The sequence below is a fragment of the Cervus canadensis genome, chromosome 18 (genome assembly GCF_019320065.1).
Source record: "Cervus canadensis isolate Bull #8, Minnesota chromosome 18, ASM1932006v1, whole genome shotgun sequence".
In the NCBI taxonomy this organism is placed as follows: domain Eukaryota; kingdom Metazoa; phylum Chordata; class Mammalia; order Artiodactyla; family Cervidae; genus Cervus; species Cervus canadensis.
The window spans coordinates 12,903,392-12,928,608 of NC_057403.1; the positions used below are offsets into that span (position 1 = coordinate 12,903,392).

General features: G+C 57.8%; 2 protein-coding genes across 3 annotated transcripts in view; both read right to left on the reverse strand.

Annotated features, from left to right (window-relative positions):
* LOC122421171 (leukocyte immunoglobulin-like receptor subfamily A member 6) overlaps window positions 1-25,217 on the reverse strand; it is a 161,461-nt gene that overhangs the window by 103,026 nt on the left and 33,218 nt on the right. The gene's annotated exons all lie outside the window — the stretch shown is intronic.
* On the reverse strand, window positions 5,764-9,265 carry LOC122421175 (leukocyte immunoglobulin-like receptor subfamily A member 6). Of its 2 annotated transcripts, none has more exons than XM_043437035.1 (7): window positions 9,131-9,265; window positions 8,940-8,975; window positions 8,482-8,766; window positions 8,046-8,348; window positions 7,523-7,834; window positions 7,014-7,316; window positions 5,764-6,032 (listed from the first exon to the last, which is right to left on the reverse strand). In XM_043437035.1, the coding sequence occupies exons 1-7, from the start codon at window positions 9,162-9,164 to the stop codon at window positions 5,911-5,913; spliced, it is 1,395 nt and encodes a 464-aa protein (XP_043292970.1). In that variant the 5' UTR covers window positions 9,165-9,265; the 3' UTR covers window positions 5,764-5,910. The 2 variants fall into 2 exon arrangements, with proteins under 2 accessions (XP_043292970.1, XP_043292971.1); XM_043437036.1 differs by having other exon boundaries at window positions 7,538-7,834; window positions 9,131-9,264.

Genomic DNA, 25,217 nt, shown 5'->3' on the forward strand with positions numbered 1-25,217 from the left:
CACAGCTTGGCGTTCTGATTTCTGTCTACGCTGTGAAATAAGTACTGCAGTCATGCTAATTATAATGAGCGTGTCCATCAGCCCCCGCAGTTCACCGAGGTCTGCGGGTCTGGTGAGGACACGTGCGGGCTACCCTCTGAGCAGGATTGAGTCGACACCAGAGCATGGTCAGCTCTAGTCCCGTCGCTGCCCATCAGGTCTCCAGGATTACTCGTCGGCGGCCCTGAAACGTTGTTCCCCATGACCCGCACCTCCCCGCTCACCCCTGCTCCTGGCCTCTGGAGACTACCGTTCTCTCCCTTTCTCGGAGTCTGTTTTAGATTCCACAGGTCACGGAGCTCCTGCTGGGTTTCCCCGCCTGTCTGCCTTACTTTACGGCATAACGTCCTCCGGCCTCACCCATGTCGTCTCAACAGGAGGGATTCCCTTTCTTAAAGGCTGAGTGAGACTCCATTGTGTGCGTATGGCGTTTTCTGTGTGCGTTTATCTCTTGACAGACAGCCAGGATGTGGCCGCGTCCTGCTCCCGGGAACAATGATGCAGAATACGGGTGCAGATACGTCTGTGAGCTCCTGGCCGCATCTTCTTTGGATACAGACCCCGGAATGGAATTGCTGGATCGTATGGTAGGGAGTTCTAGATTTGGAATTTGATGAGACTCCATACTGCTTTCCACAGTGGCTGCACCAACTGTGTCCCCAACGACCACGCGCAAGGTTCTCTCTTCTCCGCGTTTGGCGGCACATGTTGTCTCTGTCGCTTTCCCAGCAGTCAAGTGTCTCTAGCACGCGCAGTGACATCTCCCTGGCTCTGATGTGTGCCCCCCTGAGGACTGGTGGGTGCTGAGACCTTCCCATGTCCTGTTTGGTCGTCTGGGCATCGTCTTTTGAGACACACCTGTTCAGGTCCTTTGCCCGTTTAAAAACCGGGTGGTTGTTACTTTGCATTGAGTTGTGTGAGCTCCTTGTGTATTGGAGAAGTAGCCCCTTGTCAGACATGTGGTTTGCACACATCTTCTCCGTTGCATACACTGCCTTTCCTGTGACCGTTTCCTGTGCTGGCAGGAGGTTTTATTTGCTGGACCCCCCTGGTCTGTCTCTGTCTTTGCTGCCCATGCTTTTGGTATCATATCCAAAGAAAGCTTGTCCACACCCATGTCACGAAGCCCCCCCTGTGTTTCCTTCTTGTTCGGTCATGGTTTGAGGCCCTGTGTTTAAGTCTCTGCTGCATTTTGAGATGATTTCACATGTAGTGTGAGCTGAGGGTCCAGCTTCCCCCTCCTGCCTGCTGTCATCTAGCTCTTCCAGCACCGTTTCTTGAAGGCACTGTCCGTTCCCGTTCTGTGTTCTGGGCACCTTGTGGAAGATCAGTTCACTGAGCTGCTTCGGGACAATTGTTTTCCAAATAAGGGAGCTCTCAGATTTCCCGATTTCTTGCAGTCTCTGTGGCCTTGGGCAGAGTCACGGTTCCTGGTTTTCGGTGTTTCTGTGGCTCTGCTTTGGTGTCTGTGCACTGGGAGAAGCAGCCGCCTCCTCTCAGACTTATGGTGGGATTTTGACCCAGCCCAGTTAGAGATTCTGGAGCCTCAGAGATGTCTTCTGTGGACCTGAGGCTCCCTGGCCCTCCCGTCTGGGGAGACGATGGTGTGCCCCCGCCCCGTCGTGCCCCTGCCCTGAGGGAGAAGTCTGAGGACCCCGTCCTCCTCTAACCTCCAAGGCAGAGCCGGCCGCACAGAGCCCCGTCCCTTCTCTTCCTGCTTTGCGGCCCCACGTGCGTCTGTGGCCTGGCGCTCTCGTGAGCTGAGCAGCGACGCGGTCTCTGAGGCCTGAGGCCCCCAGTGCCCCAGAGCCTGGGGACGTGGTGTGGCTGCACCCACTGTCCTCCCAGGGAGGAGGGGGCCTGGGCCCGGGGGGTCCTCTCAGCGCTGAGCTGTGCTTGCCGGAGGGGAGACCAGGAAACAGAACCTGCTCTGTTTATCCTTTCCAAGTGGTTCTTCTCGGTTTTCTGCTCATTTGAGGTGTTCCTGCTCACTAGCTGGATTCTGCAGTTTGCATAAAAGTCTTTTGGCCCAAATAATCCCGATTTATGAGTGTTTCTGTGCGAGATGATGGCTGGGAGTTCCCGATGTGCCATCTTGCGTAAAGCACTGATTAAAATTTCTGAAATGTGTCATAGTGAGGCCAGAAATGGAAAATAGAAATGATAGTTAACTAGTGTGCCTGCTAAGTCGCTCAGCCGTGTCCGACTGTTTGCGACCCCATGGACTGCAGCCCGTCAGGCTCCTCTGTCCATTGGATTCTCCAGGCAGGAATGCTGGAGGGAGTTGCCACGTCCTCCTCCAGGGGATCGTCCCCACCCCAGGATGGAGCCCAAGTCTCCTATGTCTCCTGCACCGGCAGGCGGGTTCTTCACCAGTAGTGCCAGCTGGGAAGTCCTGAGAGTCCACATGCACACACAGGGAGAAAACGAGAAGAGCAAGCGGGCATCTGACGCCGTTTCTGTGGAGGGAAGTGCAGTTGGTAGGCTGCACTCGGGCCTCCCAGGCGGTTCAGGGGGAAAGAATCTGCCTGCCAGCGCAGGAGACGTAGGTCGATCCCTGGGTTGGGAAGATGCCCTGGAGGAGGAAATGGCAACCCACCTCACTATTCTTGCCTGAAGAATCCCATGGACAGAGGAGCCTGACGCGCTACTGTCTGTGGAGTCACACAGAGTTGGACACGACTGAGTACACACACACACACACACACACACACACACGCAGACTGCAGACCCAGACAACACTGCCTGCCCCACTCCGCAGACCGGGGCGCTCCCTCCCTCAGTTCTGACAGCTTGTGTCTGCGCTCTAGGGTTTTGTAAGTGGAGTATCATGTCCTCTGCACACGGGACGGTTTTGCCTCTTTCCTGCCACCAAGTTGCATCCTTGTTTCTTGTCTGATTGCTCTGCCTGGACTCCAGTAGTATGCTGAACACAAGTGCTGAGAGTGGGCGTCCTTGTCTTGTCCCAGAGTTTTAGAAAGGCTTTCAGCTTTTTTTCTTTGAGTACTGTGTTGACTGTGCTTGTCCTAAATAGCTTTTATTACGTTGAGATGTCTTCCCTCTGTACTCACTTTGGTGAGTTTTTGTGATGAATGGATGTTGAGTTTTATCAATGCTTTCCTGAACCTATTAAGGCAAGCATGTTGTTTTGTCTTTTCTCTTGTTGATGTGGTGATTCACATGGATTGATTTGCATATGTTGAATTATCCCTGTGACCCTGGTATGAATCCAAGCTGATCATGGTGTGTGATTCTTTTTGTGTGTTGTTGAATTCGGTTACTTAATATATTTTGTTGTGCATTTTGCATGTATTTTCATAAACAGCTTTGTTCTGTAACTTTTCTTTTTTGGTTGTGTCTTTGTCTGGTTTAGGTATCAGGGTGACGGTGGCTTCATAGAATGACTTTGGGAGTGTTTCTTCCTCTTCAATCTCCTGAAAGAGTTTGAAGAGGGCCAGTATAATCTCCTCTTTTTCAGTTTGGTAGAACCCTCCATGCAGCCACCCAGCTCTGGCCTATGGTTTGCATGGAGTTTTTATTGGCATGTTACAGATTCTGTGTCACATCCCGTGGCCGCTCTGTTCAGGCTGTCTACGACGTCTCCTTGACTCAGTTCTGGCAGGCTTGTGTCTGTAGAGACTCCTGCATCTCTTCTAAGTTTGCTGTCAGATTGTTCGACATACAGTCGTTCTTAGTACTCTCTTATAAACTTTTATATTTCTGAGGTATCAATTTTTAAAAATTAATTATTAATTAGATTTGTCTGTGCTGGACTTCCCTGGTGGCTGAGATGGTAAAGACTCTGCTGCAATGCAGGAGACCTGGGTTCGATCCCTGGGTGGGGAAGATCCCCTGGAGGAGGGCAGGGCAACCCACTGCACTATTCTCACCTGGAGAATCTCACGGACAGAGGAGCCTGGCGGGCTACAGTGCATGGGGTCGCAGAGAGTCGGACACGCCTGAGTGAAAGAGGACAGTGCTGGGTCTTCCTGCTGCCCAGGGGCTTTTCCCACGTTAAGCTGAGCCCATCACAGCTTTTCTCTTCGCTGCGGTGCCTGGGCTCCTGGTTTTGATGGCGTGTCTTGTCGCAGGGCAGGGCTCTGAGCCCCCGGGCTCAGCATTTGCGGCCTGTGTGGGATCTTCTTGCAGCAGGGCTAGAACCCACGTCCCCTGCATTGGCGGCTGGATTCTTACCCACCAAGCCACCAGGGGAACCTGGTAGCAGCTGTTGTTCCTCCTGTTTCATTTCTTATTTTATTTATTTGAGTCCCATGTTGTTGCCTTTTGAATTTGATGTGATGGGCTGGACTCCTACAGTTTTATTTCACTTATTCACCATTATGCTTGAAAACTGATCTGTGTTACTCTAGCAGTCCACCTTTGTGAATTTTTTGTATAATCTTCTGTCGCATATATAAACACCAAACCATTCATTTTGGTGAAAGTGATTTCTGTAACCTTTTCTACTGGGAACAACCCACGTGTCCGTATTCTGCTTGCACGCTCGTGGCTGTGCACGCATCTTCCTCTAGGTTATGCAAGTGTGGGCCAGCGCTGTGTCTCTCCTTTTCACTGAGAATTGCTGTCGACTCTCCAGGTTGAGTGGGGTGATGAGTACACCTGCCCGTGATGTGCTGGGATTCGTCAGAGTCAGCATTGTCGCCCCCATCTTTTTCTCCTCCGCTCTCTCACAGATGAACTAGGAGGTGGGCATCTCATCTCAGGGAACCTGGGGCATGAAACTGAGGTGGAGACCATCCTATGTGACGTGTAATGCAAAGGACACATCTGTGCGCGTGGGGCCATTGGTGGGGGCTGGGGGGACCAGACTCGCTCCTGTGGGAAAGCCAGCCTGCTCCTTCCTTCCCACCTGGCCTTCAGCACATTCACCCGGGCTCCTGGAGAGTGTTTGCACCAAAGCAGACATACAGTTCACACGCCTGGGCTCTTTAAGAATTTATTGCCTGATGAGTGTGTCTGTGCCAGGTCTGTGTGCACAGGGGTGTGTCTGGTTGTGATGAGCGGGGCTGCTCCCTCGATGACGCGTCTGGGCGTCTGCAGCACTGGCCTCTCTGGCGGCGCGCGGGCTCCAGGACGTGTGGGCCTCAGTCACTGCGGCTCACGGATTCAGTTGCTCCTTGGCACGTGGGATCCCCCGGGATCATGTATTGAACCTGTGTCTCCTGCGTTGGCTGCCAGATTCTTCACCACCAGGGAATCCCCACATCGGCGATCTTTACAGAACTATATATTCCTGAGCTCATTTACCAGCGTAGCCCTGACCGTCACTTCAGACGCCAGGGGTCCCATCGCACTGACAGTGTTTCTTGAGAAACTACACGGGTGTCATCTGACGAGGAGAGGAGGGCTGAGGGGTCCGGGGGTTCGGGGAAGAGTTCTGGATCCATCTGTTGCAGACGGGGCCCCACTTCCACCCATTTATTCAGTTACTTAAACGACGTTCTGTTTCTGAGAGGGGATGGACGTCATTGCGCACAGCAGAGACGGCGGGCATGAACAGTGAGGCTCCCGTCGTCCAGGAGAGCGGACAGAGCCTGCGGGCCTGCAGGGTGAGGACCCGCCCCTGCCTTGGGATGCGCCTCGGGCCAGGGGTGGGAGGAGCCGGGAGTCGGGGCGTCCTCCCCGGGAGGGAGGGGCCCCCGTGAGCGGAGGCCGAGTCCCCCGCCCCCCCTCCCCGGGACGCCCGGGCCTCCTCCCGCCCCCGCGGCGCGTCTCTCCCCCGGGGTCTCTGCAGACAGGTCTCCGCAGAAAGCGCACCCCGCACGCCCGGCAGAGGCTCTTCCCGAAGCTCCTGGGCCGGAAGCTCGCGTCGGGGGCTGTGGCGCTCCTTGCGATGCCAGGTCCCGGTGCTCAGCTCCGGGCCGCGTCTCGGGCTCCTCCGCGGTCGTGCCGAGCCTGGCAGAGCAGGACCCCGAGGAGCAGCAGGACAGAGGCGGCGGCGCCCATCCGGATGAGATTCTGCACCGTGTAGTCTGGGGTGAGGGCGCACAGGTCAGCGCCGGCCCGTCACCCGGAACCGGGGTGTGCGCCCAGGGCACCCGCCTCCCGGGAGAGGACATGGCCCCGAGCCCAGCCCCTGACGGGGACGCTGTCCTCCTCCTCACTCTGGGTCTGACCGCGGTGATGGGGGAGGGTGTCGGGGGCCCGAGGGTCCTGAAGGGAGGCTGTGGGTGGGCCGTGTCCTCCTTGGGGAGCCTCCCGGGGCCTCTCTGTCTTACTGTCTCAGACGTTCCTGCTCAGGACTCTGAGCTGACGGAGCTCAGACAGCACAGGGTGGGGCCCGCCCCTGAGCGGTGGTCTGCGGGGTCCCGGGGTGGGACCCAACCGTGGCTCCCAGGGACACACCACCGCCCCCAGCAGGCGCTCGCTCAGCCCTCTACACTGCCCGCTTGACTTTGCCCGGGGGAGGAGGCGATCCCTGCAGCCTCCGGGGGCAGGATGGGGTAGGGGCGGGCCTGCTCCTCCCCAGACTGACCCCCCTCCCGCAGCCTCAGGCCCCTACAGCCTGTGATTCCCGCGCCTTCTCTGCCCGACTCCCCGCCGGCCCATGACGATCTGAGGGGCCTTGTCCACCCAGAGGATCTCAAAGCGCCCTGGGGTGGGCTGTCTCCCCTGAGCACAGAGCCCCGTGACTCCCCAGTTGTTGAACTCGGGCCCGAGGGTGGGGGCTGGGCCCATGGGTCCTGGGAATGAGCCCAGGAAGGGGTGCGCTGGGCTGACCGGGGTCCCCACCTCACTCCCCTCTGCCCTGCACGGCCCTGTGGCCTCCCCGAGACCCTCCCACTGCCCCCCTGCCCCTCCTGGACCCCAGTGGGGAGGAAGGGGCGGGGCCGGGCTCCCAGGCCCCTCCCTCAGGGGGCCCCTCCCTCAGCGCCCCCTCCTCCACGACCTCCGGGGCCTCCCAGGGCACAGGGCCCCGAGCTGCTGAGTCAGACGGACAGACGGGGCCTCACCTGAGACCAGGAGCGCCAGGGGCTCGCTGGGCCGGGACAGCAGGTGGGGGTCTGTGCCGAGTGCACGGTAACACCTGTAGGTGCCCCCGTGGGCCGAGCTCACAGGACTCAAGGAGAACTCGGCCCGGAACCGCCCGCCTTGGTCCTGGGCGAGCAGACGCAGGGGCTGATGGGCTGCCCCCTCCTGGGACAGAAGGAAAGTGGCCGTCCAGTCTCCTGACTGACACAACAGGGTCACGTTCTCCCCCGGGGCCACCGAGGGGCCAGGCTGCGCCGAGAGGGAGGGTCTGTCTCTGAGCAGGCCTGCAGAGAGGAAGGGGGTGCGGGCCCCCCTGGTTCTGAGCGAGACTCCGCGGCCTCTCTGGACCCTCGGCGCCGTCTCTGTTTCTCCGAGTCCCCCCTCCCCCACACCGTCTCTCTGTCCCCTCCCGGGGACCCCTCCCCCTGGTCCCAGCATCACCCCTGGGGCTCCCCGGTGGGGCCTCTGCAGAGTCTGGCCCCCGACTGACCGGCTGGCCCCTCACCTGCCACCAGGAGCTCCAGGGGGTCGCTGGGGGCCGACCACTCGGAGGAGAGGCCGTGTCCACCGTAGCATCTGTACCGGCCCCCGTGGACGGTGCCCACCGGGCCCAGGGGGAAGTCGGCCTGAGAGAGCCCCCCCTGGGCCCTCCGGGCAGGGCGCTGGGGGAGGTCCCGGCCCCCCTCCTTGGACAGAGCGAATCTGGCGTAGCCGGCGTCAGAGCGACACTGCAGGGTCAGGTTCTGTCCAGAGGTGACGACAGGGCCCTGCGGGCTCAGGAGGGACGGCTTCCCAGACAGCCCTGGGGAGAGACGGGGCCGGGTCGTTGGGACCGCGTCCCCGGTGGACGCCCTTCCCGGCCCGGCCCCAGGCCTCGCCGTCTCTGTCTGTGTGTCTGTCCTGTGAGCACCACGCTCTCTCCACCCCTCCCCATCAGGGGCTCCCCTGGGAGCAGAGACCCGAATATGTTGTCTTGTCTGCACAAATGTGCGGGCAGGACGGGACTTCCTCACCTGGGACCAGGAGCTCCAGGGGGTCGCTGGGGGCCGACCACACCTGGGGGGTGTCCCTGTTAAAGCCGTAGCATCTGAACGTCCACCCGTGTCCGGGGCTCACGGGGCCCATGGGGAACAGGGCCTGGGTCTGCCCGTCGGGGCTCCGTTGTCCATCCAGGGTCCGAGAGGACTCGTCTTCTCCTTCCTTGGTCAGAAGGAACCTGTTAAGTCCCCGACGGGAGCCACACTGCAGGGTCACGTTCCCTCCTGAGGTCACCACAGGGCTCGGCAGGGCTGAGAGGCTGGGTTTGCCGTAGAGTCCTAGGAGAGAAGGAGGCAGCTGGATCCGTGGGTCTCCCTCCTTGCCCCCCAGGGCTGGGCTGTGAGAGGGACACCCCCTGAGAGCAGATCCCCCTCCCGAGGGCAGAGCCTGAGGTCCCCAAGCGTCTCTCACCTGTCACCACCAGCTCCAGGGGGTCACTGCGCTCTGACCAGTGATATCCCCTGAGATAGTAGCACCGATAATGCCCTGCATACTGATCAGTCATCAGTGAGATGGAGAACTTGGCCTTGTCCCTGGGCTCCAGGGGTTTCTGTGTGTCCCAGGGGACTGAGCTTCCCTCTTTATCCAGACGGAACTCCTGGGCCCCCAGGGTCCCCTGACACCAGATGCTCACGGGGCTCAGCCAGGGGACCACAGAGCCCGGCTCTGCCCAGATGGTGGGTTTGGGGGGGGTCTCTGCAAGGAAATCAGAGGCAGGCTCACCAGGCGTCTCCCCCATGCCCCGACTCTCAGCCCAGGCCTCCCAGACTCCCCCTCCGTGAGCCCCGAGCTGCTGTCCCCCTCCCCGTGGCCTGGGGGTGACCCTTGACCCCACGAGAGGAGGGAGCTGGCCCTGGGGACAGACTCACCAGCCTGCACCTGGGTCCTCAGGCCCACACTCAGCCCTGGAAGAGAGAGCCCTGTAAGAGGTCTGCCCTCAGCTCTGAGCAGTGCCTCTCCTCCCCGGGAGCCTCCTGGGGTCTGGGGTCCCCTGTCAGAGCAGGCCCGCTCGGGGAGGGTCCCTCCAGTCCAGGGCTCCCCCTGCCCCTCCTCATCTCACCGAGGCAGAGCAGGGCGGGGAGGGTGGGGGCCATGGCGTCTCCTCCCTGAGGTCCAGGCCGTGAGGTTGGAGGAGACCTGGGTGCCCTCCGGACAGACAGACACACAGGGTGTGTCCTCTCCGGGGCTGGGGTTTCCTGTCACGCGGTTGTCACATCAGCGTCCCTGCAGGAAGGGGAACAGCCTCTTCTTGAAAGCCTGGCATGGTCCCCATGACAGTCCCAGTGTGTTCCTGAGTTGCCCCTTCCAGATGAGGACGGCCAGGCTCCTTCCCTCTGAGAGCCTCACCTCGGGGTCTGCTTCCTCCTCTGCCCGTCCATCCGCAGGTCCCTGTGGGGTTCTCACCGTGGCCGGGTCACCAGGCCCTGGAGATGCTTCTGGGAGGATGCCGGCTCCTGCTGCCCGCAGGACTCAGATCCCCAGAGACACATTCTTTGTGTTTTAATTGGACGATCGTCTCTTCACAGTATGGTGCTGGTTCTGCCTCACATCAACGTGGATCGGCCATATGTGTCGCGTGGCCCTCCCTCTTGAACCCCCCCACCCGTCTAGGCTGTCACGGACGCCTCTGTGAGCTCCTGAGTCACACGGCACGTCCCCCGGCGGTGTGTTTCACACGTGCTGGTGTGTGTGTTTCCAGGCTACTCTCTCTATTCCTCACACCCTCTCCTTCCCCAGTGTGTCCACAAGTCTGTCCTCTATGAGGGACACACATTCAGCGTCTCCCTGGGGCTCAGTGTAGTCCGCGTGGCTGAGAGCCCAGAGGAGACGCTCAAGGAATCAGGAAGGAAACTGACTCCTCCCCTGCCCCGGAGTGTGGCTTCCCCCTGTTTCAGCCCCCGTCAAGGGTGTCTCTCTTTACCGCATCACCGTCCAGCCCGCCTTCCTGGGAACAAGCCCCCGGGGGCTTCCTGCCTCCTCGGGGCCCCGGGGTCCTTGGGCACAGTCTCCTCTGGTCTTGCCATCACCTGCAAGCTTTTGGGGGTGTTGATTGGGGTCAGAGTTCTCACTCTGGTGGGAACAGATGTTCCTATGAACGTGTGCCCGCTGCTCATGGAACCTTGAGTGGCGGTGCCCTTTCTCTGCACCTGAGTTTCCTCCTCTGCATGTTGTCCGAACCCCAGCCCTCAGAGGGGCTGTGGGCTCTTGCTGCCATCATCACGGTTAATTGCCAGACGAGCTGATGGCAGGAGAAGGTGGACGTGATGGGCTGCTGGCTCAGACTGCACCCAAGGGGGCGAGTGTGGTGCCCACCCAGAGCCTCCTCTGCTCCTGATGCTTAGATGTGCCCCGGAGAGTGTTTCTGCAACACGTAACCACAGACAAATGCAGAAGAAAAGTTCCCCAAATGGAACGGGAACCACAGTGAAGCGGGGAGAGGTAGGCGGTGTGGCCCCGGCGGCGGGGATCATCTCGGGGTCAGAGGAAGGTCCACCTGTGTGGACACAGAGAGGGACCCATCCTCACAGGCAGGGAGGCTCAGGGCTCCGATGGAGGCTGGCAGCTGGAGCCCCCCTCCCGCGGTGTCTGGCGGGCACTGGGAGCCCTCCGCTCTCGGCCTCAGGCCTCGGTCAGCACCGCGGAGCCCCCCACGTGTGGCAGGAAACACACGTGGTCCCTCGCTGTCAGCCGCGGCGTCCTGCTGCGGGAGGCTGCGGGGCCCCCACGGCCCATCCTGAGCGAAGCTCTGAGCAGGGGCAGAGTCTGCGACCATGGACTCTGGGGTGCGGGGTGGCTGCAGGGGGCCCCCAGTCAGCCTGCGTCCCAGGCCAGTCCCGGGAGACTCCATCTATGGGAGATGGTGAGTGTGAGAGGGGTGGACCTCAGCGTGACCCCCGAATGAGGACAGTGCTGTGGAGCGCAGCCTGCTGAGACGTGGGGTGTCCGAGGCAACAGGAAAAGGGGAAGCTTATTTTAAATACATTGTTATTCAGTCGCTCAGCCGTGTCTGAATCTTTGTGACCCCCATGGACTGCAGGATGCCAGGCTTCCCTGTCCATCACTGTCTCCTGAGCTTGCTCAAACTCCTATTCATTGAGCTGGTCATGCTGTCCAACCTTTCATCCTCTTTTGCCCCCTTCTTCTTCTTCTGTCCTCGACGTCTCCCAGCATCAGGGTCTTTTCCAATGACTTGCCTCTTCACATGAGGTGACCAAGGTATTGGAGCTTCAGCTTCAGCATCAGTCCTTCCACTGAACACCCAGGACTGATTTCCTTTAGGATGGACTGGTTTGATCATCTTGCAGTCCAAGGGACTCTCAAGAGTCTTCTCCAACACCACAGTTCAAAAGCATCAATTCTTCGGCACTCAGCTTTCTATATAGTCCAACTCTCACATCCATACGTGACTATAGGAAAAACCACAGCCTTGATTAGACGGACCTTTCTCAGCAAAGTAATGTGTCTGGTTTTTAATGCGCTGTTTAGGTTTGTCATAGCTTTTCTTCCAAGGAGCAAACATCTTAATTTCATGGCTGCAGTCACTGTCTACAGTGATTTTGGAGCTCAAGAAAATAAAGTCTGTCACTGCTTCCATTGTTTCTGCATCTATTTGCCATGAATCGATGGGACTGGATGCCATGATGTTAGTTTTTTGAATGTTTAGTTTTAAACCAGCTTTTCTACTGTCCCCTTTCAGGTTTATCAAGATGCTCTTTAGTTCCTCTTCGCTTTTTGCCATTAGGGTGATGTCATCTGGAAATCTGAGGTTACTAATATTCCTCCCAGCAATGTTGAATCCATGTTGTTCTTCATGCAGTCCATGATGTACTCTGCATACAAGTTAAATAAGCGAGGTGACTATATACAGCCTTGACGTACTCCTTTCCCAGTTTTGAACCAGTCCTTTGTTCCATGTCTGGTTCTAAGTGTTGCTTCTTGTCCTGCATACAGGTTTCTCAGGAGGCAGGTCAGATGGTCTGGTATTCCCACTCTTTAAGAATTTTCTAGTTTGTTATGATCCAGACAATCAAAGGCTTTCGTGTCGTCCATGAAGCAGAAATAGATGTTTTTCTGGAGTTCCTTTGCTTTTTCTATGATCGAACAGATGTTTGGCAATTTGATGTCTGGTTTCTCTGCCTTTTTCTAACTCCACCCTGTACATCTGGACGTTCTCGGTTCAGGTACAGCTGAAGCCTAGACTGAAGGATGTTGAGCGTTACCTTGCTAGTGTGTGAAATGAGACCAATTGTACAGTAGGCTGAGCACTCTTTGGTATTGCCCTGCATTGAGACTGGGATGAAAACTGACCTTTTTCAGTTATCAAGAGAATGACAAGCTCACTGGGACCAGACTACTTCCTAGAAAAAGGTGATGCCAGGAGATATTGGAGAAACCCCTTCAGGGAACTCATTAAGAACAGTTTTATACTGAGTCAAAAAATTATTTGTAAGGGACAGTTGTGAGAGGGTCATTAGATGGGGAAGTCTGTGAATCCTGGGATCCGGGCACCACTTCCGCCCGTGGGCGGAATCTCAGCCACTCATCCCGCCAGGTCAGGCTGCTTCTTCCTCAGAGAGGAGGAGGGCTGTGGGAGGACGGACCCCTCAACCTTCACCTGTATTATCATCCTCTCCTCGTCACTGAGCACACACTTCGTTAAAAAAATAAAATGTTTTCAAGTAGCTTGGTAGAGAGTGAGGGTGAAAGATGGCATTGGCAGAGGGGCAAGGGCTTAGATATTGACTGTTTTCAGGCTGAAAGGAATGCTCACTGATGTCAGGAGCAAGTGAGCTGCAACGGTGAGGAACGCATGCCCAGCAAATGAGCTTTGGAAGATGATACCGGCACACACAAACACGGCCACAGACGCGTGGACGTGTAGGAACACAGGTGTGCATGCACGCACACCTGTACCTGCGTGCTCAGAGCGCAGGTGGGGTGTGGTTAGGGCCTTGTTTTCTTCAGTGGAGGAGGAGACTGCACACGTGCTGAGAAACACATGTGTCAGTACATATATTAAACAGGGGAGTGACTGGCTTAAATTAGACATGGAATAACTAACAACATGTTTGGTCTACTTAAATGAAGGAAAACTTTTCAGCTTTCTTGAGGGATAACTGACAGAGACTTGTATGTTTCAGATGTTGAGCTTGATGTTCTGATGCACGCTTACCCTGTGAAACAGCACGGTCATGCTGATTAACGTGTCCATCAGCTCCCGCAGTTCACCTTGGTCTGCGGGTCTGGTGAGGACACGTCCGGGCTGCCCTCTGAGCAGGACTGAGTCTACACTAGAGCATGGTCAGCTGTAGTCCCGTCGCTGCCCATCAGGTCTCCAGGATTACTCGTCGGCGTCCCTGAGATGTTCCCCGTGGCCAGCCCCTCCCCATTTCCACCCCCCACTTTGCCAGCCTCTGACAACTACCAGTCTCTGTCTCTGAGTCTGACGATTAGATTCCACAGGTCAGTGAGCTCCTGCTGTGTTTGTCTGTCTGCTTGCTTTACTCAGCATACGGTCCTCCAGGTTCATCCATGTTGTCTGAAAAGGAAGGATTTCCGACTTTTTAAAGGCTGAAGATACTCCATCGTGTGTGTGTGTATCTCATCTTTCTTTTATTCCTTTATCTACTGACAGACCCTGAGATTGATCCCGTATCTTGGCCGTTGTGAACAATGCTTCAGTGAACACAGGAGTGCAGATACGTCTGTGAGGTCCTGGCCGCATCTTCTTTGGATACAGACCCGGAGTGGAATTGCTGGATCGTATGGTAGGGAGTTCTAGATTTAGAATTTGAGGAGACTCCATACTGCTTTCCACAGTGGCTGCACCGACTGTGTCCCCAACGACCAAGTGCAAGGTTCTCTCTTCTCCGCGTTTGGCAGCACGTGTTGTCTTTGTCATTTTCCTAGCAGTCAAGTGTCTCTAACACGCGCAGTGACATCTCACTGGCTCTGCTGTGTGCCCCCCTGAGGACTGGTGGGTGTTGAGACCTTCCCATGTCCTGTTTGGTCGTCTGGGCATCGTCTTTTGAGACACACCTGTTCAGGTCCTTTGCCCGTTTAAAAACCGGGTGGTTGTTACTTTGCGTTGAGTTGTGTGAGCTCCTTGTGTATTGGAGAAGTAGCCCCTTATCAGATGTGTGGTTTGCACACATCTTCTCCGTTGCGTCCATTGCCTTTCCTGTGACCATCTCCTGTGTTGTGTAGAAGGTTTTTATTTACCTACCCCCCGGGTCTGTCTCTGTCTTTGCTGCCCATGCTTTTGGTGTCATATCCACAGAAAGCTTGTCCACACCCATGTCACGAAGCTCCCCCTGTGTTTTCTTCTGGTTCTTTCATGGTTTGAGGCCCTGTGTTTAAGTCTTTGCTGCGTTTTGAGATGATTTCACATGTAGTGTGAGCTGAGGGTCCAGCTTCCCCCTCCTGCCTGCTGTCATCTAGCTCTTCCAGCAACGTTTATTGAAGGGATTTTCCCATTGTGTGTTCTGCACATCTTAGTTGAAGATCAGTTCACTGAACCTCTTTCAGACAATTGTTTTCAATAATTAGGGAGCTCCTAGATCTGCATCTCTGGACGACTGTCTCTTGCCCTGGGTGGAGTCACAGTGCCCTGGTTCTCGAACCCCACAACTACATTGTAGAATCATCATTGCTTTTTTGTTAAACAGAGGCGGGACCTGCTGGGGAAGGGAAATGCGATGTATCCACATTCAACATACCAACCCATGGTACTCCTTCTGAAACCACATGGTTCAAAGTCCCAGTCCAGGGCTTTCTGCTGAATTCATCACCTTGAAGTCTGTGGCAGAGATGTGGGAATTAGCAGTTTAGTTGGGAGGTTCATTTAACCAGTGAAGTGTGAGGACTCTCTAACTGAGGAGTCTTTAAGAGCCCCTGCTGGACCGGCTGGGCGCACCGTCTCTCCTGGACTCAGGTGGCTTTTTCTGAGGGCAGACGCTGGTTTGGGGGAAGGATGCACCCATTCTCCGGGAAGTCCTGGGGGGTGTCTCCTGGACAGGGTCTTACCGCCAGCAGACTCTGCCGTGTCTCTCGTGTGCCCTCTCGTGGCCACAGGCAGGATGGCTCCAAGCTGGAAGAAAAGTGCCTTTGCAGGTACAAGAGGTTGTGTTAGTGGTAAAGAAGCCGCCTGCCAATGCAGGAAACCCGAGGGCCGCGCGTTCAGTCCCTGGGTGGGGAAGATGCCCTGGATGAGGGCATGACATCCCACCCCAGTATTCTTGCCTGGAGAATCTCATGGACAGAGGAGCCTGGCGGGCTCCAGTCCATGGGGTCGCAAACAGTCAGACAGGACTGAAGCACACACATGCCCCAAGGGTGTCAGAGGGTTCTCTTTTCTCCACACCCTCTCCAGCATTTATTGCCTATAGATTTTGTTGATATCCATTCCAACTGGTGTGTGGTGGTAACTCATTGCAGGTTTGATCTGCATTTTTCTAAAAATTGATGGTGTTGAGCATCTTCTCATGTGCCCACTGGCCATCTATATGTCTTTGGGAAAATGTCTCTTCAGTTCTTCTGCCCATTTTTGATGGGTTGTTTGTTTCTTTGATTTTGAGTCATATGAGCGGTTCAAATATTTTGGTCATATCATTTGCAAATGTTTCTACCATTCCATGTGCTGTCTTTTCAAGTTGATGATTTCCGTTGCTGTGCTAAAGGTTATAGGTTTGATGAGGCCCCATTTGTTAATTTTTGCTTTTATTTATTTTGCCTTGGGAGACTGACCTATGAACATATTGATACGATGTATATCAAAGAGTGCTTGGCCCATGTTCTCTTCCGGCAGTTTTATGATGTTATGTCTAACATTTAGGTCTTCAAACTATTCTGAGTTTAATTTTTATATAGTGTGGGAGCATGTTCTGCTTTCATTGATTTACATGTAACTGTGCAGTGAATCTCCCCACCTCTTTGAGGTCACCTTCACTCTGCCCTGCACACCGTGGGGCTGATTCCCTTGGCGACATTGACGCGCAGGCTCCCGGGAATCAGCACCACGGACAGAGGCGGAGAAGCCACCTTCACTCCGCCCTGCACACCGTGGGGCTGAGTCCCTTGTGCCCTTAACTCTCAGGCTCCCGGGATCAGCACCACGGACAGAGGCCACCTTCACTCCACCCTGCACACCATGGGGCTGAGTCCCTTGTGCCCTTGACTCTCAGGCTGCCGGGAATCAGCACCACGGACAGAGGCGCGGAGGCCACCTTCACCCTGCCCTGCACACCGCGGGGCTGGTTCCCTTGGCGCCCTTAACTCTCAGGCTCCCGGGGATCAGCACCACGGACAGAGGCCACCTTCACCCTGCCCTGCACACCGTGGGGCTGAGTCCCTCGGCGCCCTTAACTCTCAGGCTCCCGGGGATCAGCACCACGGACAGAGGCCACCTTCACTCTGCCCTGCGCACCGTGGGGCTGAGTCCCTTGGTGCCCTTGACTCTCAGGATCCCGGGGATCAGCACCACGGACAGAGGCGCGGAGGCCACCTTCACCCTGCCCTGCACACCGCGGGGCTGGTTCCCTTGGCGCCCTTAACTCTCAGGATCCTGGGGATCAGCACCACGGACAGAGGCCACCTTCACTCTGCCCTGCGCACCGTGGGGCTGAGTCCCTTGGTGCCCTTGACTCTCAGGATCCCGGGGATCAGCACCACGGACAGAGGCCACCTTCACTCCACCCTGCACACCATGGGGCTGAGTCCCTTGGTGCCCTTGACTCTCAGGCTCCCGGGAATCAGCACCACGGACAGAGGCCACCTTCACTCTGCCCTGCGCACGGTGGGGCTGAGTCCCTTGGTGCCCTTGACGCTCAGGCTCCCGGGGATCAGCACCACGGACAGAGGCGGAGAGGCCGCCTCCTCTCCCTCTCCTCAGCTGGTGGCTTCCCCTTAACATATAGTTCTTCTCACTCTGAGCAGCCAGTATACTGGGACCAGTGAGCTCAGTTATACTTGGGACCTGAAGCCCCCTCCCTTCATCCCCACCCCACCCTAGACCCTATGGGAAGCAACCTGTAAAGGTTTAGTGGGGAAGGGGGAACAGGAGGTCGCCCAGGGCCCGGGAGACCTCGTCTCCTCTAGGCTAGGAGGACTCGGTTACTCAGCAGACCTGGAGCTCGCGCATGTGGGTGGGGTCTCCAGGCCCCAGCTGCTCCCTGGAACAAGGACAGGAGGAGGATGTGGGGTGTGTCTGGGTCTTCATGCTGCTTTTAGCACCATGTCGTCCCTCAAAGCCCAGAGCGTTCCACTCTTCAGTCCCCTCTCTGCACACCTAGCACTGCCTGGATCCTGGGGAGGGGGTACGTGGAGTAGAGATGTATTATCCATCTCTCCGTGAGGTGGGGTCACCTGTGGCTGACGTCCCCGTGTCTCCCTTCTTCCCATGCAGCCCAGAGCTGCCCGGGGACAGGACTGAGCTGTGGGTCTGACTCCTCAGTGGGTATGGGCAGGGCGCTCCTCATCCGAGACCAGGAGCTCCAGGGGGTCGCTGGGGAGCGACAGCAGGTGGGGGGCGGTGCTCTGTGAGCTGTAGCATCTGTAGGTCCCACCGTGGGCCGAGGTCACAGCTCTCAGGGTGAAGTTGGCCTGGACGGGCGGAGCCGTGTCCTGCAGACGCAGGTGCTGGGGAGCAGCGAGCGACCCCTCCTTGGACAGATGGAAGGTGTCTGAGCGGACCTCAGAGCGACACTGCAGGGTCACGTTCTCTCCCAGGGGCACTGAGGCCCCCGGGCGGGCGGAGAGGGAGGGTTTCCTGTGCATTCCTGGGGGAGGACGGGAGTGATGAGCAGAGAGCCCCTCCCCACACCCCGGACCCTGAGCTGAGGGGCCTCCCTGTGAGCCCTCCAAGCTCCTCTCAGCCCGTCTGTGTGGGTCTCCTTAGTCTTCGTGCCTCTCACTCCTGTTTTCACGTTGCTCCCCTAGACCCCTGCCCCACCTGGCCTCTGCTCCAGGACCCTCTCCCTGGACCCGTCACCACCAGGGCCGACCCTGGTCCAGCGCCCTGAGCAGACAGTCGGGACCTGGTCTGGGACAAGGGCTCCTCACCCGCGATCTGCATGTCCAGGGGGGCGCTGGGGGCCGACCATGCGTGGGCGAGGTTGTGCCCGCTGTAGCATCTGTACCGGCCCCTGTGGGCGCGGCTCACGCGGCCCAGGGGGAAGTCGGGGCTCTGCTGCCCTTCTAGGCGGCGGGGCGGGCTGAGCCGCTCGTCCTTGGTCAGAGTGAAGCTGTCAAAGCCAGCCTCTGAGCCACACCGGAGGGTCAGGTTGTCTCTGGCAAGCATGAGCGAGGGGGGCTGGCAGAGGGGAAGGGTTTTCCTGTACACTCTGGGGGTGAGGGGCTGTGTTACAGGGGGACCTCCACCCCAGTGACCTCAGGTGTGGGCTAGGAGGGCAGTGGTCCCCTGAGCCCACACTCTGCTCCTCTGCCCGTGAGGACGCTCCCAGGGTGGGAGCACTCTTACCTGTCACCACCAGGGGCAGGAGGTCACTCCGCTCTGACCAGCGGTTCCTGCTGCCATATGCACACTGATACTGCCCGGCATCACCTGACCTCGTGTATTCAAAGTGGAACCCGGCCTTGTTCCTGGAGCCCTGAGGGGCCTGAGCCTCCCAGGATTCAGAGCTGCTCTCTTTATACAGACAGACGGTAGACATCTGCCAGCAGAGACCCCTGACACCAGATGGTCACTGGGCTCCCTGGGCGACCAAGGTGCCTGGGTCAGCCCGGATGGAGGGTTTGGGGAGAACCTGTGGAAATGAATCAGACCTGAGGAGTCAGGGCGCCTTCTCCCCCAGGTTCCCCAGCTGTCACCCGCCCCTCCCAGACGGGCCACCAGCGGCCCCGGCCCGCTGTGCTCCCCAGTGACCAGGGGTGGTGCGTGGAAGCAGGAGGTCTGGGGGCTCACCTGGCTGTCCCTGGTTCCACGGGCCCCAGCACAGCCCTGGAAGAGAGTTTCCTGTGAGCGCCCAGCTCCACCACACGTCCTGGACGCTCCAGGTCTGCTCTGCGTCCTGAGGGCTGGGGTCAGATCCGGGCTGAGGACATTCCCCTCTCCCCCAAGAAAGTCTGTCCCCACAGAGCCTCCTGCGTCCTAGGGCCTCTGTCTCTGTGCTTTGGACAGAATACCGTTTGAAAACAGTGAATGGTATTTTCGTTTATCCACTCATCAGTGATAGACATTCGGATCGCTGTCCTTGTTTGTCTCTTGGCTACCTCATGAACACACTCGCTTACATGTTTGAGCATGTTGGCGGCTTTTCGTCTTCTGACTGTGGTAGGAGCGCATCTGCTCTCTGTGCCGCCTGGCGCACTGCGCGGTGTGGTCAGCCACAGGCGCAACGTGCTGCAGCGGGTCTCCAGAGCCTCTTCATCTTGCAAACTGAAACTGCACCGTGAAGTGGGCCTTCTAGGTCCAGTGCTAATTCGGGCTTGCTCCTCGAGGAAGGTCCAACTTGCTTTGCACAGTGGTGGAGCCATTTCCCATCCTCATCTGCAATGTCACGGCTTCAGGCTTCTCCACAGCCTCATCACCAGCTGTTAATTTCGCAAATCATGGTCTCTCTCATTGGGTTCAAACAGTATCTCCTTGTGGTTTAACTTTCATTTCCCTAATGACAGATGTTCTAAACATCCTTTCATGTGCTAGCCATCCACTTGTATATCTTCTGTGTAGAAATATCTAAGCCTTTGACCATTTAAAAAATATCAGGTCATTTCTTGTTATTGAGTTAAAGATATTGTTCATGTACCAGGATACTATACTCTGACTAGAAGATGTGCTAATATTTTTTTTCAAATTTTGTTGGCTGTCTTTTATACTCTGGAGAGTGTTTTTGAGGTACCACCAAGTTAAATTTTGGTGAAATTCATCTTTTTTTTTCTTTCCTTCTGATCCTTTTCCTGTCGTAGGAAAGAATCTATTGTCAAGTCAACATGATGAAGACTTACTTGGTGTTTTCTCTTAGAGGATTTTAGCTGTCAGATGGATCCATTCTGAGCTGATCTTTTTATGTGGCGCGTGTCACAGCGAGCTTCGTTCTTCTGCGGGTGGATATCCAGATTTCCCAGCTCCATTTGTCTCAGAGAATGTCCTTTCCCCGCTTAGAGAGCCTGGGGTTGAGATGGACATCCGCTCACACAGGTGGGCGTGAGGGTCCTGCCAGCTCCTCAGGGCGGAACTGTGTAGGTCTGAGCTGGGAGCTGTGTGGCGGAGCAAGCAGGTTCCTGGAGTCAGACACATCATTGGTTTAGACCTTTGCCCTAATCCCGTGTTTTAGGTAAATTCCTGCATGAGCTTGAGAGCACCCTCACGAAAGAGGAGACGACCCCCACCTAATAGTTTCGTGATGGAGCACGTGATGTGCGTGCGCGTGGAGCGTGTGTGGAGCGCGTGCGTGTGGAGCGTGTGCTGTGCGTGTGCGTGGAGCGGGTGTGGAGTGCGTGCGTGGAGCGTGTGTGGAGCGCGTGGTGTGCATGCGTGTGGAGAGTGTGTGGAGCGCATGCATGTGGAGCGCGTGGTGTGCGTGCGTGTGGAGCGTGTGGTGTGCGTGCGTGCGGAGCGCGTGTGGAGCGCGTGGTGTGCAGGCGGCACCCATGTGGGCGGGGCCCCAGGAGGCACCCCGGAAGCGCTGGCGGCACGGCGGTGTGCACCCACTGCTCCGGGCAGAGCCGCTTGTGGATGGGGGCCGGTGCGATCAGACAGGCTTCCGCCTGGCCTTAATGCGTTCCGGTTACTGTTTGACATGTGAACTTCAGGCCCTGCATTCTCGATTTTCACTATTCCCCTAGAGTATGTAGCTGATTCTGCCTCTTCAGTTGCACTTTTGTATTTGATCGGCTCATTCTAGTCAGTCGCTCCGAGGACCTGTGAGCAGGAATTCAGAGGAGAGAGATGCCCTTCCTCCATGAGCGTTCTCCTCCACCCACTCCCCTCACTGGGGACCAGATAGAGCCCCAGCTTCCTGATAGGGTTCAGTCTGGAACCAAACATTCTGTGACCCCATCCTACTGCCTAATAGGGTTGAATCCCTCACGTCCACAGTGGCGGCCTCCAGCCAGATTGAGATGCTTGATTTTTATGTTCAGAAACTCACATGGACCCCATTTAAATTCTGCATCGCAATTGTCCAGTGCTAGAGTGTGTCTCTGAGGCCCCACTCCCCCCGGGCAGGGGCTCATCGTCTGGCTGGACTCAGTGATGCCGATTGGGCAGCTGAGGTCATGGTATGTGGAAACACGTTGAGAGTGTGTGGAGGGGTTGCCGTGACTGATGGACGGCCACTTTGCTGTGAATCGGCCCCTATGCAAGGCTTGGCTTCCCCAGCCTGCTTCAGCCCCGCCTCACTCAGGTGAGAGGCTAGGGAGGGTGATGGAGCAACGGACGGCTCACCAGTCAGGAGCTGCAGACAGGAGTCAGTACCCGAGGGTCAGGAGGGACAGGCCCACGTTCCAGCAGCCTGACCTTCCCTCTGAGAGCGACCCGCCCCCTCCCCGGTGTGTGAGGACCAGGGGCTCACGTGGGAGCTTTCCTTCCTCTAGGGGTCAGTTCAGTTCAGTTGCTCACACGTGTCCCGACTCTGCGACCCCATGAACTGCAGCACGCCAGGCTTCCCTGTCCATCACCAACTCCCAGAGCTTACCCAACTCATGTCCATTGAGTTGGTGATGTCATCCAACCATCTCATCTCTGTCGTCCCCTTCTCCTCCTGCCCTCAATCTTCCCCAGCATCAGGGTCTTTTCAGATGAGTCAGCTCTTTGCATCAGGTGGCCAAAGTATTGGAGTTTCAGCTTCAGCATCAGTCCTTCCAATGAATATTCAGGACTGATGTCCTTTAGGATGGAGTGGTTGGATCTTCTTGCAGTCCCAGGGACTCTCAAGAGTCTTCTCCAACACCACAATTTAAAAGCATCAATTCTTCGGTGCTCAGGTTTCTTTATAGTCCAACTCATCCATACATGACTACTGGGAAAACCATAGCTTTGACTAGACGGACCTTTGTTGACAAAGTAATGTCTCTGCTTTTTAATATGCTGTCTAGGTTGGTCATAACTTTTCTTCCAAGGAGCAAGCGTCTTTTGATTTCTTGGTTGCAGTCACCATCTGCAGTGATTTTGGAGCCCCCGGAAATAAAGTCTGTCAGTGTTTCCACTGTTTCCCCATCTATTTGCCATGAAGTGATGGGACCGGATGCCATGATCTTACGTTTCTGAATGTTGAGTTTGAAGCCAACTTTTTCACTCTCTTCTTTCACTTTCATCAAGAGGCTCTTTAGTTCTTCTTCACTTTCTGCCATAAGGGTGGTGTCATCTGCATATCTGAGGCTATTGATATTTCTCCTGGCAATCTTGATTCCAGCTTGTGCTTCATCCAGCCCATCTTCCTCTTGTCCTGAGATTCCACAAAGTTCTTCCTCCCTAAGTGACACGTGCGTCTCCTTGTGAATGGGATGCAGTGGAATACATCACACACATACACAGTGTTTCTTCACTTTTTCGTTATCATGCTTGAAAATTGGTCTGTATTACTGTAGTGGTTGAACTTGGTGACTGTGTGTGTCACCTAAAATTGCACCGCCGGGCGGGTTGGTGCTCAGCGGTGGCCATGCTGGAGAGCGGAGGACGCTGCGCGCGAGGCGGGGCGCGCGGGTCCGGGCGCGCGGGGCGGGGCGCGCGGCTGCCGGGAGGGGCTGAGCCCCGCCGAGCCGCTCTATCTCTCCTTGCCCCGCGCTGCCTGAGCTATCAATCCCCAAGGGCGAGCACAGGCGCATGGTCACGCGGCACGGCGGGCCCCCCAGACCCAACGGCTGGGCGCCTCGGAAGACACCCCGACCCGAGCCTCCTCTCGGCTTTCCAGAAGAGGAACCCGAGGGGCAGGTGTAGGGCCGGATGGGCGGCCAGCGCCCTGGGGCCGGCCGGGGTCGTGCACGGGGACGTCCTCCTGTAGGCGGCGCTCCAGGCTCAGGAACCCGGCGCCCCCTCCAGTCCAAAGCCTCTCTTTCCTCCCCGTCCTCCACGTCCTCCTACTCGTCCTCAGAAGGAGAGGATGAGGGGACTTAGACGCCCTGGGGCCCGGGCCTGGAGACTCACCCGGTGCCTCAGAGGCCGCCTGGATCCTGGTAGGCAAGCTCAGACTGAAGCATCCCATCCCGAAGAAGCGGGCCGCAAGCCCCTGTCCCCGGAGCAGAAGGCGGCCAGGAGAATCACGAGCCCGGCCAGGGTGCCAAAGACGTCCGAAGGGGCCTGGGGGCACCAGGCGGCCAGGTGCCCCATCCCTGTGGGCAAGGGAGACCATGTCCACGGCCGCACACCCGGGCAGGTGGGCCACCCGATCTCGGGAGAAGCTGGGAGCCGGCGGGGAGAAGAGCAGCTCTGCCTGGGGCCCTGGCCCGCCTCCCTGCCCGGCGCCGACAGGGCCTCTCGGAGTCCGTCCAGACCAGCCGGGACTGGGGGCCCCCCGCGGCCTCACGGAGCGGTCTTCATCACTTCATCACGGTCCCCGTGAGGGAGTCTCCCGCCGCCCTGGGCTTCTTCAACCTGAGCTGCTCCTCACACCGCCTGGGCGCCGGGCTTCCCCACCCGTCTCTGGCCCCTGGCTCTGCTCTGATATGGGGGCTGGCATCCCAACTCTCCAGGGGCCGGTGGCCTCCTTCACGGGCAGGCTTGCGGGGGATGCGGCCCGGACCTGGCCCTGCCTGTGACTTCAGCAGGGGGCCACCGTGACGCCCTGCTGCCCGGCCCCTCCCTGGGTCCTGCCCCTGGGCCTTGACGCTGTTGCATCTTCACCTCAGGCAGTCTGGGTGGCCTGGGGCTCAGCGAAATGGTCCCCAGGAGCGTCCTGTGTTTCTCAAGCCCCACGGTGTTCGCTGTTTGACCTGCCCCCAGGGTAGTGATGCCCGCGGTGGCCAGCTTGCCTCCCAGTCTCCCCTGGGCAGGGGTGTTAGAGCAGGGGGCTTCTCCCGGTCGGCTTGACTGCCCAGTGGCCGGAGGAGAAGCGGGGAGGCAAGGCCTGGGGGCCGCTCCAGAGAGGACTCTGCTGGGGCGTGGAAGAGGGCAGGGGAGCCGAAAGGGGCCCTGCGGGTGAGAACTCCCGGCAGAGCATCGCCTGAGCCGCAGGGTGGCGCTGTTCCCCATCGTGGCCCGGCCCCGCCTCCGACAGCGGAGGGCCGCAGCCTTCACGCAGAGGACAGGTGGCAGTCGGGCTCAGGCACCCTGGCGAGTGGGCGTGGGGGCTGTCTCGCCCTGATTCGGGTCAGCAGCTGCAGTCCCCAGGTGATGACCCCGAGTGCACCCCGGGGGGTCGTCCTGGAGCTGTTCCACCTGAACCTCCCGAGTCTGGGAACAGGAGGGAGGGTGTCCGTCCACTGCCGTCCCTTCTACCCGCCTCTGCAAGGACTGCCTTAGTCCTGATGGTGGCCTTGCAAACTGCCCCAGACGCCCTGGGCGGTGGGCGGTTGCCGGAAGGAGGTCTCCCCTCCGGACCTCCGCCTGGGGCGCAGTGCTTCTGCAGTCCCCATGTCCTCCCCTGACAGTCCCCCCACCTCTGGGCTCCAGGTGCCCTCTCCTGGCTGAGAGGCTGTATCCGTGTACTGCCTGGGAAGTGGGATAGGTCTGAGTGGTCCAGCTGGTGGAGGGCCCTCAGAAAGGCCAGTGCTGCCAGCCTGACCGCCTCCCGCAGATGGCTGAGTCCCGGGCTGTGCCGGCCATTCAGACCAGCCGCAGAATCCCCACTGCTGACTTGGGGCGGAGAGGAGCCTCGGTCGTGGGGTCACTGGTCTTCGATGCTGAGAAGTGGGTGTGCAGGGACACGGTGGGCTCTGGTTTCTGGGGGTGGGCCCGCCGGAACTCCAGTCCCCTCCGTCTCCATGCCTCCACACCAAACAGGAAGAGATGGTGTGTGTAGCCAAGGCAATTTCAGCAGCGTGCCTTTGGGGACGGATGCACCCCCAGGACCTGGTTGAGGGGCGTCCACCTGCAGCTTGCGGCTCTTGTAGGTGGTGGCCATGCTGGCTGCAGCAGGAATGCCCCCCCCAGCAGACCCAAGGGCCAGAAGGTGGGCAGTGAAGGGGAGAACGTGCCCTCCAGGGTCCCAGCAGGAGATGGAGAGAGGCCAGCACACCGCGTCCCGTCCTGT